The 22,421-nt window shown below is 33.8% G+C and overlaps 1 protein-coding gene across 5 annotated transcripts in view; it reads left to right on the top strand.

The window, feature by feature from the left end:
• Positions 1 to 22,421, top strand: part of NSMAF (neutral sphingomyelinase activation associated factor) — a 43,957-nt gene that overhangs the window by 8,474 nt on the left and 13,062 nt on the right. For 3 of the 5 annotated variants that reach the window (XM_087890611.1, XM_034429826.3, XM_087890609.1), the window contains exons 8-30: positions 332 to 379; positions 481 to 533; positions 1,736 to 1,865; positions 3,090 to 3,161; positions 3,689 to 3,797; positions 6,538 to 6,714; positions 8,133 to 8,212; positions 9,254 to 9,344; positions 9,429 to 9,492; positions 9,596 to 9,647; positions 11,289 to 11,409; positions 11,672 to 11,803; positions 13,239 to 13,281; positions 15,017 to 15,180; positions 15,504 to 15,612; positions 15,880 to 15,944; positions 16,710 to 16,777; positions 17,420 to 17,487; positions 18,189 to 18,312; positions 19,327 to 19,407; positions 19,899 to 20,049; positions 20,848 to 20,950; positions 21,423 to 21,532. In XM_087890611.1, the coding sequence (XP_087746737.1) occupies positions 332 to 379; positions 481 to 533; positions 1,736 to 1,865; positions 3,090 to 3,161; positions 3,689 to 3,797; positions 6,538 to 6,714; positions 8,133 to 8,212; positions 9,254 to 9,344; positions 9,429 to 9,492; positions 9,596 to 9,647; positions 11,289 to 11,409; positions 11,672 to 11,803; positions 13,239 to 13,281; positions 15,017 to 15,180; positions 15,504 to 15,612; positions 15,880 to 15,944; positions 16,710 to 16,777; positions 17,420 to 17,487; positions 18,189 to 18,312; positions 19,327 to 19,407; positions 19,899 to 20,049; positions 20,848 to 20,950; positions 21,423 to 21,532 (2,215 nt within the window). The remainder of the gene's footprint in view (positions 1 to 331; positions 380 to 480; positions 534 to 1,735; positions 1,866 to 3,089; positions 3,162 to 3,688; positions 3,798 to 6,537; positions 6,715 to 8,132; positions 8,213 to 9,253; positions 9,345 to 9,428; positions 9,493 to 9,595; positions 9,648 to 11,288; positions 11,410 to 11,671; positions 11,804 to 13,238; positions 13,282 to 15,016; positions 15,181 to 15,503; positions 15,613 to 15,879; positions 15,945 to 16,709; positions 16,778 to 17,419; positions 17,488 to 18,188; positions 18,313 to 19,326; positions 19,408 to 19,898; positions 20,050 to 20,847; positions 20,951 to 21,422; positions 21,533 to 22,421) is intronic. The other 2 variants (XM_087890612.1, XM_087890610.1) reach the window with 1 other exon arrangement.

The raw sequence follows: 22,421 nt of genomic DNA, 5'->3' as shown, positions 1-22,421 counted from the left end.
TTTTGGGAGCTTCTGCTACAGTTCTGAAATTTTTATCATTTCAAAATGGTGATTAAGTAGGCTTATAGGTTTCAGTGTTATTGGGGGCTCTTAATATAAAAAGGGGATCCTGGGGGAATACATGTGGCTCTAAAGCCATGAATTGTGACTCTTGATCTATAATTTTATATATGGATATATATGTCTGTTGTGATGCAAATCCATAGATAAAAATGGATATAATGCAAAATTGGTAATTCTGACAGAAGTCTCGCCTGTATCTGTGGCCTTCAAATCCCTTATATCTGGGAAAACTTCTAAATTTCATTTGATTTCTTCTGTTTTTTAACAGTTATACAGAGCATCACACTTGGACAAGCTAGGGGACCAGGCTGCTATGGTAAATATGTACTAAAGATGTAGTATTAATGGAGGGATTAATGTGACAATCCTATTTGCATTAAAAATTTAAAGCTGTTTATTGTTATTATTTTAAATCAGATAACTGCTATTCTACAGTCACGTTTGGCCAGAACATCATTTGATAAGAACAGGTATGTTGGTTCAGGAAACATCTCATCTTTTCACTCTTAGTTTCTAAAAAAAATTAACTTGATTAGGAAAATATGAAAAGCAAAGAGTAGATCAGCAATGGGAATCTATGTGTTGCCTAATACTGATTTGCAATGTTTTATCTATTTATATATGTTTATCTTACTCTGCTGAATTCTGAATTTTTGAATCACTTATTTCTGTGACAAAATAAAGATAACCAAAGAAGTCTAAAATATGCTTGGAGACCCCCGTTGTTTGTTCACATTTTATTCTTCTGCATTCAGATAGAAAGGGAAACAAATCTTGCTCTCACCATATTGTCCTTGGCAAAGACTTTGTTATTTTGGTCTTAGCTCTCTTGAAATGTTTTTGCAAATGTGTTCAGTTTTTAGGTGGCTATACTGTTCTGCCCCAGCTACGGAACCCAAGAAATGTAGCACACACAAAACTCCGAACAACTCCGTTTACTACAAACACAGTCTTTTTCAAATGCAGGCTATTACTAAAAATGTCCTTAACAGCCTGCCAGAAATTCCAAAGATTAGATAAAGGCTTACAATAGTTGGCAATTAGCCCAGAAACCAGGTTTGCAAAGAAAATTCACTCTCAAATGTTCAACGAACGACCGGACAAACACATGTTGTTTCTGCAACGTTTGCCAGCTGCATGCAAACTTAAATAGGCTAAGGGAGTGGCCAATTAGCCCCAAGCCTTACTCTCGAGGAGACCTCCTCCTGAGTAACCAATTTGCCTTTTAGCAGCTCTGCGTGCTCGTGCATTGAGAAGAGGCTTCTCCACTTCACTCTCTTCACTTGAAGGAGTCTCTGGAGGATCTGAAAGCCCTGGCTGAATCTCTGCCTCTGGCACCACATTTCTTCAGCCTCCTCGCTGTCCGACTTGAGCGCCGGCTGCACAGGCTGCTGGCACAACACCACACCAGCCTCGTCGTCGTCAGGATCAGCCACAATCTGCGCAGGCCACTGGCGGGCCACAACATATACTCTCTGATATGCTAAGCAGCAAAAATTTCACGCTTTTATAATATAATCAGTACTGTAGAATAGATTTCATACTGGTTGTTATAAAATATATAAAGTAGTAAATATTATATTCTAAAAATATGTGTAAAGGTGTGATAGAAAACATGTTTTGGTAAAGAAATAGAAATTTACACTGAGCATTCTCTTCGTTATTCAAATAGATTTCAGAATGTTTCTGAAACGCTGCATATGGAATGTAAAGCGGAAATGGTCACTCCATTAGTAACTAATCCAGGGCATGTATGCATCACTGATGCAAACTTGTATTTCCAGCCTCTCAATGGCTATCCTGTGAGTAACTTGCATTTTCTAATCATCTGCTATTAAAACCTTGATAAGTGTACTAACAAAATGTTCTCCAAATGTATACAATGTATTCTTTATTTGGCCCTCAAATCAAATCATACAGTTCAGTGTCCAATGAGTTCTGCTTTTAATGCAAATCAAACAATCCTGTCGTTTTCTAATAGGTGCTATATTTCTCCAGGCTGAGGAAATCTAATTTCAGCTTAAGGCTGCTTTTTAAAAATATCCATGCTCTAAATAAGGATAACAATATTTAAGCACACATACAAGTACTGCCCAGTTAGTACACTACCCTAGTCTTGGGTCATTTCCTAATTGGTGACTTATAGCATTGTCATCCAACTATTGTTGTGTCTAAGTAGCAACAAAGAGGACAGACGTCTATGACTTCATTATGGCTCAAATGATGCCACGAAGATGGTATGATTTAATAAATGGAAAATGGCCTTAATGGCTATTCTGTTACACACTGATGATTCTGGGAAACACAAGAATTGGAGTGCTTTGGTTTACATATGTGGATTTCCATTGGTATTTGAGATCTATCTGGTTTTTCTGCTGTAGTTAAGCTAAATACTTCTATATGTTGTCAAAGTTCCATACTATGTCAGTTAATTAAGAAAGTCAAAATGTTCTTCAAACTAGAAAGTAGATTGATATATTTCCTTGTGGGAAGCCATGGTATTTTCTGCTCACATGTATATGTTTAATTATATTACACAAAGTTTCTATAATGTGAATCTGTCCTTAACATCAAGAAGTTGGCTTAATTTTTAATTAGCTTCCACAGATAACAAATAGCTGGCTATTTTCAGAACACATACAGATTACTGAACAATCTCAGAAGTTGCCTCTCTAAATTAAGATAATTGACCTATCCTTTTTTTAAAAAAAATCCCAACAATCTTTCAAAATGGTCTTTTTTGGATGTAATTTAATTTAATTTAATTTTAATTTTATCGGATTTATATGCCGCCCTTTCTCCACAAGGACTCAGGGCGTCTCACAGCAATAAGCAACAACAAGTCCAAATTAAAATTCAAACAATAAAAGAATCTAAAATTCCCATTAAAACCCCTTCAGTCCAGGGTGAATGTAACGTTGAGACTCACTGTTGATAAAGTGCTAAAGGAGAAAATGCATCTTCTATCTGGAGCATGTGACTACAACTGGAAGAAATGTGTCATCTTTTGACTTCTTTCCTTATAGAAACCTGTGGTACAAGTGACACTGCGTAGTGTCAGACGCATCTATAAAAGAAGACATAGCCTGTCACCTTTGGTAAGATAATGCTTGCTTTTGATCCTTGGTATCATAGATGTGCTTCATGGGTTTAAATTTAGCCATTTCAATTCCTTAGGGAACAAGTATTACACAGTATGAAATCTCTCTGGACTTGGTGGAGTCTATTTCACAGAACTGATACAAAATTACCTTTTGATTGAATTTCCTAGCAGTTAGTTTATAGAAAACAGTTGAACAGTTGAATACATTATATAATCATAGGGTTTTTTTTTTCTTTTAAATTGTATTTCTTTGTGAAAAGCTAGATTATTGCTTTGATCTTGGAAGTGTTTTTTTAGTGATAAAGGCAATAATTTAAATGGTACAAAGTGACTAGTAAAAATAAATTAATTGCAATGATTTTTTGTGCTATAAAAACAATGTAGACCTCACTTTTGCTATTGTGAAAACAATAAGAATCAGATATCTATGCTTAACATCTGCTATATGGATCCTGGTTAATTCAGTAAATTTGTTAAATTTATTACATGTCATTTTATCTTTTTTTTTTTTTTATTTTCAAGGGTCTGGAAGTATTTTGCACTGAGAATGATTTATGCTCAGACATCTATTTGAAATTCTACAACACTGAGGACCGAGATAATGTCTTTTTCTACGTATCAACATATTTAGGTTTCAACAACAATTCTAATAAATTGTGTGTGTGTGTGTGTGAGAGAGAGAGAGAGAGATAGAATCTGACTAACTTCAGCTTTTTGAATAGATTTAGCTTTTATATAAGATTGGAAGTATTGCATAGAAAAAGAACTCTATTGTTTTGTGGAGAAACTTAGTACTTTAAGTTTGTGTATGAATAGCAGAAGAAAGCCACTGAAAGGTGAGAATCATGCAAAGAGAGTTCTATATCTTCCGTATGTTATCATTTGATAATATCATTGTCTATATAATCAGAAGAGCACCTTTAATATAAGGTAGAAAATATGCAACTTGGGGCAAATAACAAAGATTAGGTATATAATTTGGTTAAAGTTCCATTACCTATGGCTTTTTCCCCAAAAAATTTTTTTAAATTAAAAAAAAATACTCTTAGCCAATAATATTTAGATTGGCTGGCAGATAAAATTATGGAATGTATTAACTACCCAATTTACTTGAAACTTCAAATAACAGAGTTTACGTGTTTTTGTCATAGTAGTCATCACAGGCATAAACCCAGTACTTAGCACTTAAATTATATACTGCTTCACAGTGCTTTACAGCCCTCTCTAAGCAGTTTACAGAGTCAGCATATTTCCCCCAACAGTCTGGGTCCTCATTTTACTGACCTTGGAAGGATGGGTGGCTAAGTCAACCTTGAGCCGGTCAGGATTGGAGAAATTGAACTCCTGGCAGTGAGCAGAGTTAGCCTGCAATACTGCATTCAAACTGTGTGCCACCATGACTCTTACTATGTAACTATAATAGTAACTACTATATATATTTTTTCCCTGCTGGATTTTTATGCCTAGTTTTTAATTTTGTTTTTCGTAGAAAAAATACTGCTGAAGACTTTGTAAACTAGTAAAAACTGAATTTAAATGAATTTGGAAGCCCAACATTAACAAAAGAGCATGGATAGAATACAAACAGTAGACCTTTACAGTACAGTACAACATTTCAGAAGTAACATAGAAAAGGTGGTTCAGAATGTGCAACTCTCTAGAACAGTCAGTTTTTTTCCCTGCAGTTACACAGTTGCCTTATGTAGCTGCCATGTGATACATGTAGTCCTCAACTTAAGACCACAATTGTGACCAAAACGTACATTGTGCTAAGTGAAGCGGTAATTAAGTGAATTATACCTGACTTTACAAGTCTCTTTGCTGTGAATCAATATGACTGTTAAATAAATCACATGTTTGTTAATGAATACAGCTCCCCCCCCAATTGCCTTTGCTTGTTGGAAAATTGCACCTGGCGATCACATGACCCCAGGATGCTGCAGCCTTAATAAATGCACTCTAATTCCTAAACTCCCAAACTTTGATCAAATGACTGCAGGGATGATATGACAATAGTAAGTACAAGGACTGGTCATAAATCACTTTATTCATTGCAACTTTGAATGGTCGCTAAACAAATGGTCATACTCTGAGGACTATCTGCATTGGGAAAATATGGTGATTTAAAAAGAAACAAGTGACAGATTTTCACCGGTCTCTTGGAACCGAATGCAAAGCATTGCATATCTCTTATAAGCTAATGACAAAATTCAGTAAGCCAAGCCAAATAATAAATATAGTAGTATTAGAATAACTCAGCAGTACCAGCAACTCTTGTGCCTGAAGCAATGTTTTCTCCTACATAACAATCTTTGTATTTGCCTATCTTTGAATCTCAGACCGTATGCCTAAAAAACAAAGTGGAACATGAAACACACCTATAGTTAATTTGCATGAAATCTACCATAACTTTCCCACAGGAAATTTGTTTTTAAGAGGCAGCAACATATCTACCAAGAAGGCAGGCATAAAGTTCGGAGAAATCTTCATCTATGCAGAAGAAGAAGCTGAACAGAGCCCATAGCAGCTCTTTAGTGCTTTGTCATGGTTGCAGGAGCTGTGGCTTTGCTCCAACATTTGATCTGATTTCAGTCAATACTGTTGGGAAAATTTTAATAATGCAACCATGCTGGTTCCTGACACAGCACTTGAAACCTTACAATGGATTAGTTCTAATATAGATCTTGAGACACATGCAAAGCCTGAAACTTGAGCTCAGAATATTTAGTACATTATCACAAATGACGTTGAAAGATAGGAGGGCAGTTATGTACGATGTAATCCAAAATCAAATGAGGTATGAGCATGGTCAGTGGAGTACTAAAAGACAAGTTTAGTTTGGATTAAGAGCAGCGCATCAAAATGTGTGTAGGGTCAGGATAAAGAAGTATAAAATCCTTAAAGATTAAACAAAATATAATAATTATATAACTTATTTTATTCCCATATTATATTAATTTTGTATATTTTAATGCAGGCACCTTCTCCATCATCACCCATCCCAAGATTCTCATTGTCAGCTTTTTTGTCATGAAATTTCCATGGAAGGCAACAGTTTAGAAGACAATTATTTAAAAAAAGTAGTGGAGGATTGCTCTTAATAATTGCTCATTTTTATATTAGAACATAGACAAATATAGAATAGGGATGGCAAGATCATTATTTTGTGGGGAATACCCATTTCTCATAAATCTGAATACTTGCTGTCATACCTGCCTTATCTGATCAATGATGAATGATTGCTCTATAAGCCTTGTGGGATAGAAATTCAGCCTAATTTCTAATTGCAATTAAGGTTCCTTGGAGAGCCTTAATTGCAAATTACATTAATTTCTTATTTGCATTCTGCCACATTTTCTGTATTCTTCTAGAAAATCATATTACGGAGCACACCGCGGAAAGCTACATGTTACAATGGCAACGAGGGCATCTCTCAAACTACCAATACCTTCTTCATCTCAATAATCTGGCTGATCGGAGCTGCAATGATCTTTCCCAGTACCATGTCTTTCCATGGATCATAGCAGATTATTCTAGTTCAGAACTGGGTAAGACTTCTTTGGAAACAAGCAAAGTAAATGCAATAGGACAATCCAGACCAGGTACCCTGGGCAGTTGACTGCTTGTGCTGTCAGTTCATTTTCTCAAACTTCTGTTTCCAAAATGGAATAGTGTTTAGTAGCAACATCATTTTCAGTATTGGTATATAAACTTGATTTTAAAAAGTTGCACAGCTTGCTGCTTACTTTGCTACATTTAGACTTTCAAATGAATCCTCAAGGAAATACAAGTCAGGAAACATTAATAACAACCTGGGGCATGAAGATAAGAGATTCAGTAAGTACTGTTGCAAAAATCCATTCATTTCCATTAAGGTTGCATAGAGTTTCACAGCCTGCATCGTAAGCACTAACTTTGACGTGTTATTCATAGAAAGTAAGGGTCTTGAATAGATTTGGGAAGGGTGGTTTGCATATATGTTTTCTGCTTATCTAAGAGAAGAACTAAATAAGAGCTGTTAGCATATTTTTTAAAAAAGTTATTGATTGTACCTTTTCAGGATGGTTTTAAATAAAGTTGCTTGCTATCTAAAATCCAAAAATCTAATTTCTTTGAATTTTTCAACTTGAAGAAAGCATAAAAATCTATATTTTACCAAAATAGCATGCAAAACTAAAATAGCCTAAAATGCATAATTGTGAATAGAAAATATCAAATGACTGAAACTTCCAGAAAACGTATTTTATTTTTAAATTGGTTATTTTAAATTGGTTATTTCAAAATAAGTTTAAAAAGAATCTAAATAATATATATATATATATATATATATATATATATATATATATATATATATATCTCGGTTATAAAATCCCATTATATTAGATTTTGTTTGCAAAATATTTGTCCAATCAATAAAAATTGATCATTTCATTATATTTTTCATACTGGTAATAAGTTGTGAAAAAACGGTAAAATATTAAAACGGAAAGGGAAAATAAAGGGAAAAAAACTGTTCATGAAGTATTTGCCTTTGGGGTTCAAGAAGCTACAAGTAATTACAAAACTGGAAATGAGGTGCATTCATTAAGTACCGTATATGCTTGCTGATTTGATTGTGAAGTGAAAATTGGGCTAATTTTTCCATAAAATGATATATTTGAGGATGGAAAAAAAATACTTTTCTGCCAAAGTAACTACAGCACAGGTATCTGAAAAAACAAAAATGTTCAGTGAAGTTTTTTTCCCTACACTGAAATTATTGGATTTCTCTCTGGTAGCTAAATATGCAAACACATTAGTCCAAATTGTTCCCAAGGATTACAATTATGCTTTAAAGATTGATGAAGAAAGTATAGCTCCTAATTAATCCTAATTCGATATCTTAAATTTTGTCCATATGCATTAGAAAATAAAAGTCATACCATTGTTAGTAATATAATATATGTTTACAAATATTCTTTTATAGATCTAACAAATCCCGAAACTTTTCGTGACCTTAGTAAACCTGTAGGTGCACTAAATAAAGAAAGATTGGAAAGATTACTGGTATGTAGAAAAACACCTTGTTTGTATATTTGTTTGTGTGTAAATTGATATGTTAAAATAATTTTTTTGTTTACTATATATTAAGTTTTGTTTTTTTCTAGTGAAATGTTTCAATTTGTTATAAAAGATAGATGCAAAATTGCTAGGACAACTGGTTTTAAAAGTAATTGTTAAAGAATGTAACTTTACCTGTATATATTTGAGAGAGTCTAATTTCAGGTGGGATAGGAGGGTTTTTACTTGGTAAAGGTATCCAAATGTGAATACAAGCAGATGCATTGATAGAAAATGAAAAAACTGTAGAAGGACTGAAGATTCAGTGGCCTTTCAGGTGTTCCTAAGCTAAAACTCCCATTACCTCCATCATTGCACGTGTATTATTAAGCAAAGCTGCTGTTTTTTGTGGTTCAGCAACATTTAGAATGTTTTTCTAAAGCCTGTAGTAGAACATAATTGGCTATTATCTAGGTGTAAAGAGCAACATAGCTCAAAGGTTTATAGATGATATATTTAGGTTGAACTGTGATTTCTTCGACTGTCAATAAAAGATTAAATATGTGACTATTTCTAACTAATTTATTTATTAAGTATGCCTATTTTATCTAAACATTTCAGTATATGCAAGAGAAGGGTGCAAAAGACTAGGCTAGAATATATTTCTATGTTTTTCATATGCAGGTTCCAGTAGTTTGATAGGTATTTTTTCAAATATTTTAGGATCAGATTATACTGTGCATATAAACCATATTTTTTTTACTGGTTACGGGGAAGAATTCATCAAGTGCCCCTGGAGTCTAGTATGTTCCTACAAAGTAATACATTTTGTAATTGTTTCCAGTAGCAATCCACTGACATTGAATATATGGTTGTGTCAGTGACTCATTTCAGTCGTTGTGGAACAATGTGCACAAAAAAAGAAATGCTGACTCACTTTTTAATATAAACTCCATGTAATTACTATAGAAGAATGTTATTACTTAATTGATTCTCTCCATTTTTCCCCTTCCCTCCTCCCTTTTTTTGCCTTTCTTACATTGATAGGTGCGTTATCAAGAAATGCAAGAACCAAAATTTATGTATGGCAGCCACTACTCATCACCAGGTTATGTTCTCTTTTACCTGGTCAGAGTTGGTAAGATATAATCAGAGTTATTTCAGAGAATGTCATTATGGTACTTGACTGGAGATATGTATCTAACCTTTTTTGTTTTTATAGCACCAGAGCATATGCTTTGCTTACAAAATGGAAAGTTTGATCATCCTGACAGAATGTTCAACAGGTTAGTTTTGAATTCAAAACAAGTTCAGCTAACTTTTGTGTTTGTCACACTTACAGTGTTGCTTTAAACAACAACTGGTTTTCTCTGTACTATTCTCAACTAGTATTGCAGAAACCTGGAAGAACTGTTTAGATGGAGCAACAGACTTCAAAGAGGTAAATAATTTTCTTGTACTTCTATCTGTAGCAATTGGCTTTCTTTATGTTGCCAATTTAAATACTTCAGGTATGTCATCTAAAAATGAATTTCCATCTAACAGGTCTAGTAAATTACCCCAAGTTTTGGGGGGCTGTCACGTAGAAAATCCCAACTTGTTAGCGTTCCTAGTTATAAGACTAAGATAAATGATATTGGACTTCTTCTAAAAACTTGCAGCCAGACATGACTGGAATAGATTCAATGTGGCAAGTTGAAATATATATTCACTGAAAATTTTGCCTAATAGATATTTCATGTTATCATATCACAATAACTAATCGTGAGCCTGATGCTCCAGAATATTATCTAAACACCTGCTAGAAATTTAAATAAAAACAAGCGTTTGAATCCACATTTGAAGCACAAAGATAAGTTGTACAGTGAAAGTTGGTAATTAAATATTCCCTGCTATAGGTAGGTAGAACTATATATAACATTAAGTGCTACCATGATTGAAATGGTATAAACACAGTTGAAATAAACAAACCAAGCTTTATAAAACTTGGATGTTCTTTTGTAACATCTAGCAACTTTTATCTATGCTGGGGTTTTTTTCCTGCCAAAAAAGCAAGTATAAGCTTTATGATATCAGTAATGGCATCACATCTTGAAGAGAAAACCTTGAAGGATATGTATTCAACATCATCGTCATTTTATACATAACTGATCATTTCAGTTGCTGGCTTTTATCCAGCAGAATAGTGCTTAGTGGAGTTTCAATAATACTCATGGGATTGGGAAAGCAATCTTCATGATCTTTTATCCTCTTGCACGCTCTGTAAAGCTGAGCTAGAGGGTATAAAAGCCATTACAGGGAGAAATGAGAATCTTTTCTACTCCTCTTTCCTATACTAAAAAACTTGTGTTGTGTTCTGCTTAGTGTTTATTTTTTAATGAATATATGGAACCTTTGCATTAATATGTGTAATAGAAATCCACAACTGTAAACACATTCAAGAAAAGGCAATCTTAGTGTAGATTAAGATATAAGGTTGCAGAAAAATAAGGATGGTGGCCAATAACAATCTTTGTACTGTGGAATCAAGTGTGCTAAATTTACGCACTTCAAGTAATTTATTTCACTTTAAAAGATGGCCAAGTTAACATTCACCTGGCCAATCTGTTGCTGGCAGGTAAGAAAGGATATCCAGTTTTGACTGATATTTTAAGATAAGAAAGTAAAGCCCCACAATACTTGGCCATAGATATTTCATGATACCCACTGTAGCTTAATGGTTTACTTGGAATAGTCTGAATCTGGTAACTTCATAGTTAATATTAATGCTGTATCTTTGATGTTCTGACATGTTGGTGACAAATGCCCACACTTAAAAATACCTGGCCAACAGTGCATTCTACCAATTCCTATTATGCATTCAACTGGAGAATGGGACTACTGGTCTATCTTCTGTTAGGAGTTAGTCAGATTTGGATTTTCTTTTTGATTTTCTTTTTGAAAGAGTGCGGTCTTTGACAGTGCCTTATGCTGGCTTTAGAAGCATGAATAAACACTAGTAAATGTTTTGCTCTAATACTGTTATGAATATAAATACAATTTTGTTTCATTGCTAACAGTTCCCTACTTTTCTTTTATTCAGTTAATCCCTGAGTTCTATGAAAATGATTCTGGTTTCTTATTGAATAATCTGAAACTGGACTTGGGGAAGACACAAGGAGGAAAGATGGTTGACAATGTAGAACTTCCTCCCTGGGCATCAGGTAAATAGAAAATTTTAGGTGTAACTATTATCTGTATTCTGCCTCAGAGATTTGCTCTCACGCTTTCCATAAACCTCTGGAATAATATTCATTTTCCTCCTACTCTGTGCTTTTAAGATAATTATGACAAAATTCTGAATTGCTGATTATTAAAAGCTTGTGCTTTTTTAATCACGATAGTTTTTTTTAAGAGAAATAGGAAAATGTGAATAGAGGTGTGCTGTCCACAACATGCAAGAAATTTAGATATTATTTATTTCAGATGCCAGTGATTTTCTCCAGAAGAGTCAAGATGCTTTAGAAAGCCAGTATGTGTCAGAACATCTTCATGAATGGATTGATCTTGTGTTTGGCTATAAGCAGAAGGGCAGTGAAGCCATTGCAGCTCAGAATGGTAATTTTGATATAGATATTTATAGTTCTTAAGGGTTATTTATACATTTCAGCTGTATGAATTTCTCTTATACTAGGACTTCTTTGACACCCTCCATCTGTTATTGAACACATAATGCCATAATGTACCAATTTCTCTTCCGTATCTGTACTAAATTATAAAGTTAAAGAAAACAAATACAAGCATATTTTAATGACACAGTCCTAGATATGTTTTCTCCTAAATAAATTTCATTATGTTAAGTAGTATTTGCTGTCTGCAAGTATTTTTGATTTTTGTTGTATACAACTTTCTTGCTTGATTATATTCTGATTAAATTTAAGTTTCTCTTAAATTTAATTTACAGTTACAGTTACAGTGAAGTTACAGTTAAAGGTCATAACTGTAATCTTATATAAATATGCATAGAAGTAAATTATATGAATTCGGTGTGGCTTGCTTCTGAATAGCCACATATATGTTTCCATTGTAATTAAGGTAGTAAGATCCTTCTAAAGTAGAATGGGTTGCTTATGTATCCATTTAAGGAACCAGACAGAACTATCCATCATATTTAACTGCTTCTTGAAAGAGCAATGGAAGTTCAGTTCTAAGACTTATGCAATAAAACTTTTATATAATACACAGTACTTTAATTTAGTGGATTTGCATTAAATCTGAAAAAAGTCTGCTGGCTCCACTGGGTTGCAGCTAGGCATTGCTTGGCTTCTAAGCTGCTGCTTGCTTGCTTCCTCTACTCTTTTCATTGTCTTTGGAAGCTTCTCTACTTCTGGGATCAATAAGGCTGGACAATGATCCTATTAAATATTCCTAGTTTCCAGGTGGCCTCCCTGATGTGCTCAGGTTTTGACTTACTAATCTGCTGTATTTGTGGTTTCTGGAGTTATCTTATCACTGGACTGCTGCCCCTGCTGCCTCTTGGTTCTTGGATACAGCTGTCCCTCCCTGCCTCCTTCCCTCCCTTAATGGACATTTGGCTTTACTAGACATCCCTTCACTACATTAGTTCACATAATCAAAGCTTGTGCCCCTGAGAAGTAGACAATGTAAGCCTTCAAAACCACGAAGAGGTGCAGTTAGCATTGTCTAATACAGATAATTCACAGGAGGAGGAAAAATGGATTAAAATTCTGTTTCAGAGAGCTAGACCAATATTTATATAGCACAAGCTGTCTAAGTGTTAGAAATTTACATCGTCAGAGATCATAAAGAGAAACTATTTGAATGTTGAGCAGTTGCATAGAATTAGAGCTTTAAAAATTATATTGCAGACAATAAGTGCTATGTGTCTTGATATTGAGTTGAGCTGAAATTTATTGTGTACAAATGACACAACATGTTGTTGTGAGAGATTGCAGAATGCTTCTTGATTTGAGAGTCTTGCCATAACAATTGTATTTTCAAGTCAGCGGCATACCTCTCTGCTTCTTTTTAGTATTTCATCCTTTGACCTATGAAGGAGGAGTAGATCTGAACAGGTAACTTCTATACACTTATAGTGAGAATTTAGCATTCATTTCCTTCTATTACAAATCCTGGTTTTAATTACAAATTTTATATAGCACCCTTTGAGAAAATGCTATGTATGCTTAATGCCACCCACCCCTCAAAAGAAAAAAATGTATTGCCCCAATGCAGTTCTATAGCATGAATTCAGAGATATCTTATATGCACTCAAAGGACATAATGTGATAGTCTTTAGACTAACTTTAGGTTTGCGAAAGCATATAAGCACCAAACTAACCTAGGAAAAATCCTAAAAAGAATGGAGCGAGATACATATTCAGAAATAGTATGCTGAACACAAAATATGTTCCATGTTCTGAATGTTCCGATGCCTGTGGAAGAGGAGGCACTCAGAACTGGAAGTGGGGATGAAGAGGTCAAGCAATGTCATAGTCTTAAAGAGGGCATGACTACTTTATTCAATTGAAATCCTAGGTAGGATCATAGCGTACTGCAACATTTTTATAGCCAACTTATGATCCTGTACATTTAATGGTATGCCCAATTTGGAAAGCTGCAAAATCCGCACATTAATAATTAATAAAATCAGTGACATTGGGCCGTTCTCAATGCCAGATTCCTGACTTTGTAAGCCTGCTGAGAATCATTCAAGATTCTCATATGTTTCTATTGCCCTCCAATTCCAAGTTTGGTATTGAGATCCTGGTTTGTCTAAATCAAAGTTTGCATTCTGCACAGGACAATTTTGGTGTAAACATTGAAGCTCTTTCTATCAAAACAGTTTTTAAAAAGGTGATGTTGGAAAAGGCTGATTAAAAAACAGAATACATTTCAAGGTAAATTTCTCTTCCTAAGGCTTTCTAGACTTCGCAGGCCATTTTGAAGAGTTTGTAGAAACTGCATATGAGTTGTGTTTCCATAAATTAATTGCGCAATTAGCTAGTTAAGATATGTAAAACTTTTTATTCACCAGTTTAAAAAATATGCATTTTTGGTTAATTCAGTGTTGTAAAGATCCTTAAACTGGAGTTGAAAAAAAACGTTTCAGATTCTCATTCCATATCATTTACTAGAAATGAAGTTGACTCTAAATTCAAGATGATTATCTACAAAAAAGAATTGCAGATATAAAAGAAAAAAATAGGAAAAGTACTACTTTTTCAATTTAGGATTGCCTGGTGCTGAAAAATTTCCTCCTGGCGAAAGCCCTCATTTTCCTATTATGTTAGAAATAGTTTAGTAAACATTATAGTACCTGCCACAGAGGTAAGGAGAGAAAATTCTGTATCTTGAAAATTATCAGCTTAAACTATGAGAATTATTATTGGTAGAAACATACAACTTTAACCTAGTATAATAAATATGCTCAAAGGTGCTTTTTTCCCAATAGACAACTAGACTTTCTTGGTTTTTTCCTTTGGAAATGTTTCACTTCTCAAGAAGAAGATTTGTCAGTTCTAACCAACTAGTGGGCAATTCAAGGATTTATATTCTTTGCAGTCATTTGGTTGTTAGCATTCTGAAGGAAGGTTAGCTCTCAAGAAGAAGCTTCTTGGATTAGAAGTGAAATTTTTTTCAAAGAAAAATCCCAAGAAAGTTCATTTGCCTTTTTGAAAAAGCACCGTTGGAACAACCATCACCTGAATGATTGAGAAGTTCCAAAAATACCAGTATATAATCATATATCTATATATGATGTTTTTCTTGGTACAATGCAAGATCTTTTTTTTTCTTCTTTTCCTGAAGCATTATGGACACAAATGAAAGAGTAGCTCTGTTGACGCAAATCTTGGAGTTTGGACAGACTCCAAAACAATTGTTCACAATCCCACATCCAAGAAGGATAATCCCAAAGTTAAAAAGTTGGTCTCGAGCATCCAGCTATAGCCCTTCTGTGACTGAATCTTCAGGTAAATTTAGTAAACTTTTAGATTCTGCTTATTGTTCAGCTCATTGTCTATTTCAGTCCCTGAATTCACTACCAGGTTTGAGCCTCATAGAATAACTTCTGACCATGAATACCTATAAGGATGAAATTGATAATGTGTGCCTCCTGGTAGACATTATAACTGACACTTTTTTTGGGTGGGGGGAGGGTTATTTAAGTGAGAAAAGGGGACAGAATGTAAAAAAACCTGAATTGTCTCTTACCTGAAATAACATTTGGTAGTAAATATACATTTTTGACTTTCATCTAATTACTTTGATTTTACATTATTATCATGTTTGTCAGTTTCTCCAGGTGAAGAATCTTTTGAGGATCTGACAGAAGAAAGTATCTTACTTTCCTGGAATAATATGGCCAGTTTAAAACTTGATGGACAGTACAAGATCCACAAAGGGTAAATTGTAGCAGCCAGATGGGCAATTGTATAAAATGAAACAATAACGAACTTTTTATGACTGGCTATAAAAGTTCCAGTTGTGAATGTTTAACTACTGAGGTATTTGTTAAAGGATTTACATCTGACTATCAAACAAATTTAGAATTCCAGCATGGGTTAAATGTAATGAGTAAAAGCCTTAGTTAGAGACTTCAGGAAGCACTGGTGTATGTTTTCAATCAGCCTGAAGTAACTGAATAAATAACACGATTTTGTTTTGCAAAGGCCAGTAACTGGAATTGCCATGTGTTCTACTTCTAACCAATCTTCCATCTTTACTACATCTCAAGGTGAGTAATGCTTTTATCAGGTGCCTGCTTTCAAGTAATGTGAAATGTTAGAATTTCAAATTGTTTTACTATAGGTTTGGCATATGTTATGGTCTGTAGAATTAAAATTAAATTAAATTAAAAATCCAAAGAATCCCAAACTATCTGAACATTTTAATATGTATAATTATTAAATGTATGTATGCATGAACAAAAAGGAAGGAAGCTGTTCCATAGTTCTGTGCAAGTACAGTAAACATTACATGGTGCAGAAGTTAACTTCCTTAAATAACCAGAAGTGTGGACAAATTCCTGTTAAAATATTAGAAGTTAGGGTAGCAAAGTACTTTCAGTAGGTGAAAAATATAGTAACAGAAGTGGCTTTATATAAGAACAAGGTAGAGATTGGCATGCTTGCTATGAACACCAAGTTTTGCAAAAATAGATTTAATTGCATCTGTAGATTTAATTGCATCTATACTCCTTCCATGTTCAGTGAAAATAAATCTAAAATGAAGTTGAAGTTTATCCTGTGCAAGCTCATTCAAAGACAGTAATGTTTTACCTTTTAATATATATTTATATAGCAATATAAAATATATAATACCTTTTCATTGCTTAACAGATACACTTATTACTTATGCATCAGTATACAGGACTGCACAAACAGACTTTTTGTCAATTGAAAATCCGTATCCTGACTAGGTTGATTTTTCAAACTGGAAGGTGAAGGATGCCTTTAAATGAGCACAGTTCTTATTATTTTTCTCTCATCATTTACCTTAGATTCAACTTTGAAGATGTTTTCGGCAGATTCAAAAATGCTTCAGAGGAGTGTGTCTTTCTCAAACATGGTCAGTTCTTCCAAGCTATTACCGTAGCCTTTTTAGATTTGGTTGGGATTATAATTCAGAAAACAGCAGAAATTAATGCAGGCAGAATTAGAGGCTGCTGATTTGCTTGCAAACTAGAAGTAGGTTTCAAAATATGCAAAGCTTCTTGATGCCCAGTGCCAATCTTAAGCCTTTGAATCTGGCCAGCGAGGACAATATTCCTTTTAAATTCAAGCCAGGAAACTGATATAATCTAGGGCATGCAATCTCCATTAGGAACACATAGTTACAGTAAAGGCCTGATGTAAAGATGGCAGCCAGACAGATGGCTCCTTTTTGTCTTTTTTATCTTAGCTACCTTTGAAGATTTAGACCAGGGTGTCAAACTTATGACAACACGTTGTCATCATGTAACGTATCACAACTTACCCCCCTTCGCTAAAATGGGGTTGGGCATGGCCAGGGTGTGACGCATCCAGGCTGCGGGCCGTGAGTTTGACACCTCTGATTTAGACACCAAAATAATGTCATATGTTTAATTACTTCAAAGAATAGCTTTTGAATCCATCAAATACAAAATATGTTGTTTCAAAATATATTAATATCTTAATATACAATATATAATTTAATAATATGAACCAAAACTTGTTGATTTTGTTACAGGCTTTGTCGTCTTGTTTAATCTTACCAGGGAATAGCACCATTGTATGTTCTTCATGGGACAACAATATGTATGTGATTTTACACATTCTTAAATGTACAGCACTAATTCATGATTCTTTTAATTGGGGCTAGTCTTTCCATGAGCTAAGTTCAAGTGAATTTGAGGAGGCAAAAGATTGTGCATGTACATGAGTAATAGAATAGAATAGGATTCTTTATTGGATAAGTGTGATTGGATATAATTGGCTATAATATGTTGCACAATGGGTTACCCCAGTGACCAGATCTGGCCAGGTTTTCCTGACAGAAATAGTTATTTCTACCATGGCTAAATCTTTGAATGAAGCAGCTGTTAGCAGCTGATAAATGCCAGCAGCTGATAAATGCCAGCAGGTTCTTAAGGAGAGATTTTTATGTTACACAGTCTCCTTACAACACTTCTTAATAATATTAGCCTTTGGGAACAACAGAGATTAACAAAAGATTCAATAACCAATCGGTGCAGTTTTATTCTTTACCTCAGGGAGCAAATGTTAATTGCTGGCATTGCAATATTTGCCTTATTACAGGATCTCCCACTGAAACTAATGAATAAGACAATCCCAAATATAAATACTTTTAAAAATATTTTAAAAATGGGAAAATGAAAAGAATTACATTTTGGCTTGCCTTTTTATGTGCATGTACTATTCTCAATAAAAATATTTTATACATGTATAAATACATAAGTATTTATACATCCCTTTCTCTTTTTTTTTATTTCTAAAAGTTATTTCTACTCAGTAGCCTTTGGAAGGCAGCAGGACACCTTAATAGGGCATCATGATGCCGTCAGCAAGATCTGTTGGCATAATAATCGATTATACTCTGCATCTTGGGATTCAACAGTAAAAGTAGGTATGATTGTGATGGAAGACATTTTGCAGGTCATTATTTCCTACCAAGTTCCCTCTAGATACAATATAAGTTGGCTACAATTTTCAGGATTTAACTCATGCTGACTAAAAACTTGGATTGTTGCAGTCCAGTGCCTCTGGAGAGCAGCTAATTGTATAAACATCATATATTTGTAACAACGACTTTGTAATTGGATAACTGAGACTATTCAAAATCTGTCCCTTCCTTTTACAACATTAGGTTTCTATTATAATGCCAAAATTTTCCAACCATAAATTGGATAATAGCATCTAGTTTGACTCATGGACTGTGTCTCTTTGAGATATCTTAGTAATGATTACTTTATAAAACTGCTCCATGGAACCTATTTAATCATCTCTAGTTGATAGCGCTTCCTGTGATGTTTATAATAGGCTAGGTAGATTATGGCCTTATGGATGATCCATTATTTCATGTACTGCTGATAGATCTCTTCTCAGAAAAGTAGCCTAAAACCAATCCATCAGATAAATTGATTGACAAAACATTCTTCATGGTAGAATATTAACAGTGGCAAACAGCTGCAGAGAGATGGCAAAGAGATCTAAGGTGGCTTAGATACATAGACTTTGAATTGTTTAATTTGTGAAGAACATAATATACCAATGTATAATAGAGCAAACCATAAGGAACAAACCATATGACTTTCAGTAAGCTATCTTATATCTTACATGTATAATGTTATTGAAAAATATAAACACAAAAATAAATGTAGAAATTTTCTTTTTTGCAATCTAATATGTCCATTTGACCAGTTCAACGGGTTCTAAATATTTTCACTGACCATTCATCTGTTGTAGGTATTACCAAATCTTTCTATCTTTGTGTATGCAATAATCTTAACTGCAGTTATTCTATATTAAAAAGTGTTCTACAACTTTTTTTCCCAATTTCTTATGTCTTATATGAATGGCATAATGCGTGAAAGCAATGCTTATATATTTCTAATTGCTGTGTATCTTATGTTCCAGGTTTGGCATTGTAATCCAACAGAATTATTAAACACTAAGAAACATTTTGAATTGCTTGCTGAATTGGAACATGATGTTAGCGTAAGTATAAAGATACATAACAATTTTCAGATTGATTGCCTTTGAATCTTGGATGCAGGGATCAAAAATTTGATCAAGGATATCTGCAGCATATGAGGAGAAAAAAGTCAAGATAGTGGCCACAATGATGCAGGCAGGCAAATCTCTGCCTATTTTTATATGTGACAGACATTAAAAAGTAGAGTTTTGATCGTACCAACATGACCGCCATCTTGATTTTTTTTTACCATTCTGAGGCTATCTCTGCAGAGATTGCAGAAGCCTCTGCAGACAAATCCCATCTTTCTTGTGCTCATTTTGTTTGTGAAAGTAATCCTTCATTGAAACACCCCCAGTTGTGGGGTGGGGAGGAGTATGTATGCATATAATTTTAAATGTTCAAGTGATTCAGGTATAAAGATTCAATATATTAGGGAACGTGTGGAAACTTACTTATCATTGTATATATTATTAATAACGTGCAAATAAATAACATTAACATAATTGCTTAGGTAACAACTATCATCTTGAATCCTGCATATACTCTGCTAGCATCCGGAACAAAAGATGGAACTATTAGTATATGGGATGTTCCTACTGCTTCTATAGTGCATCGCCTTCCGTGCCATTCAGGAACTGTTTTGGATGTTGCCTTCAGTCCTGGTATGGGTAATTCAAATTTTCTTCTTAAATATCCACATACCCATTCTGTCAAGGAAAACACTGATCACCCTGATAAATAATGTAATTCTGGATTGGAACTATACAATTCCAATACAATTCTTGTTTGTGTTTCTGAGGAAACAAGGGCCATCACAGGTAATCTTTGACTTACAAGCATTCATTTAATGATCATTTGAAGTTATAATGGCACTGAAAAAAGTGACCTATGTAAGTGATCTATACTTACAACCGTTACAGCATACCCATGGTCACATGATCAAAATTTGGGCAGCTGGCATGAATTTATGACGGTTGCAGTATCCTGGGGTCATGAGATCACCTTTTGCGACCTTGCCTTGCATATCTATGTTAGTATCTTTGTAGCATATTAGTTGTTTCAGAGAAGAAAGATATCAATTTATAGCACTAAAAGTTTTCTAGCTGTAGGTATTTTTCCTTGCATACGTGCATGCATACAGTCAAAATGGTGAATGTAATTTGGAAGGCATCTTTCTTTTATCAACTAGCTAAGTTTCCTGAATATAAACTATGGTATCAGATTTTGAGGCTTATAAGTGTTTTGTTCTCTGCTCAGTTAAATATGTAATATATATAGTAGCTAAAAATGATATCATTGCATCTGTGTGAGGAATTATAGCTTGTGAGTTGAAGGCCTCTCTCAGTTTTATTTGAGTAAACCATGTATGGGATTAAAGCAAAATATTCTATATTGAAGACAAGGTAATTAACATCAAATACTTGAGTTGAATACCCAGTGTAACTATTCTTATAATATAGATGGCAGGCACCTTTTAAGCACAGGAGAAGATGCCTATTTTAAAGTAACAGATGTGCAAACTGGAATGATTATCTCTTCTGTAGCTTTGGAGCAAATTCAAAGGTAATCTCTTTTGCCAAATTTTATTATTATTATTATTATTATTATTATTATTATTATTATTATTTTGTTAAACTCCATACTGTATATGAAACAGATTAGTTTTTTATTTCAAGTTTTGAAAAATGTTCATATATATTGCTTCAACATGAGACCCTAAAGATTTGTCTCATAACATTACTTGGAGGAGAAATAGATGAATTTTGTGATCTCTAAAGTTAGCACTAAGTTTAATGTTTGAGAAATATGAAGATGCAAAACATCTAAATTACCTCCTTAGCTGTTTGATTATAGTAATGGCTTAAATTTTCCAAATTATCATCCAAAATACAAATACATTTCAATTTTCTTAATCTGAAACCACACTTTCTTAGCAATAGCCTATGTTTTATTAAGCCCTGGAAAGTGTGGCGAGAGTAAAGTTATATAACATCAAATGATAACCAATTTTGGTTTGACAAACTTATTTTTGCAGATGTTTCAAATGGGATGGACACATAGTTTTATCAGGAAGTCAGTCAGGAGAATTGTTTGTTTGGGATATACTTGGAGGAAAAACATTAGAAAAAATTCCAGGACATGCAGGTATGTTTTAATATATTTTTTAAATGTTTCTAAGTGACATTTCAAAACTCTGAAGCCTTTAAATATTAGATAAAAGTGCATGCTCATCTTATAAGTTGCTCTTGCTTCTTAAACTAATGTATAAAATTATCGATCTTGATAACATGAAGTAAGAATCCTAAGAATTTGTATACTGTAGAAAGAAGTCAGAATATTGTTTTTAAGGATCCTATTAAACCATTCAGTGGGAAATTCAGAAGAATGTTGGCTCAAAGGTTCATGACCTTTATTATATACTAAAGCTTGGAATATTAAGAAATAAGCAAAACATTTTTGAAGTTACTAAACACGTGATTGTAAACAATTTCAATCAGGAAAAAAAATAGAAACAACAGAATCTGACTGCACAAAAAGTTTAGTGGAATTTTAAGGATGGATATAGGAGGGGCAAAAAAATATCATTTTGGCTTGAATTGATTGATAGGCTCCCCAAGTCTTATGACTGGGCAGCCTTTAGCCTGAGCATGTTCAGACTATTTTATCCAAACCAGGATCTTCAGTATAGAGGCTACATTAAAAGAAATACACTGTTGCCTGCATCTTACTAACTAGGAAAGAATGTGAAATTTTACATGTGCTTAGATATTACACTCACAATCTCCATAGCAAATAATCTTTTAAAAGCAGTGTCTTTCCTTAGAGATAGATTTGTGTCTGCTATGTTATTAGCTGATGCACTTTACATATTGGAGATATTTTTATTAAAAAAACTAATAAAAAGTATCAGAAAACCAGAAACAATATTGCCCTCAATTTATTCTGTCTCGGATCTCTGAGCTTGATTGTCTTCTTGTAGATATTTCATTAACCAAACTAGGTAACATCAGTGCTAGACCGAGTGAGGTTTGCT

Source organism: Pantherophis guttatus, chromosome 3, assembly GCF_059756535.1.
Source record: "Pantherophis guttatus breed Tessera chromosome 3, ASM5975653v1, whole genome shotgun sequence".
Lineage (NCBI taxonomy): Eukaryota > Metazoa > Chordata > Lepidosauria > Squamata > Colubridae > Pantherophis > Pantherophis guttatus.
This window is presented reverse-complemented; position numbering and strand designations above follow the sequence as displayed.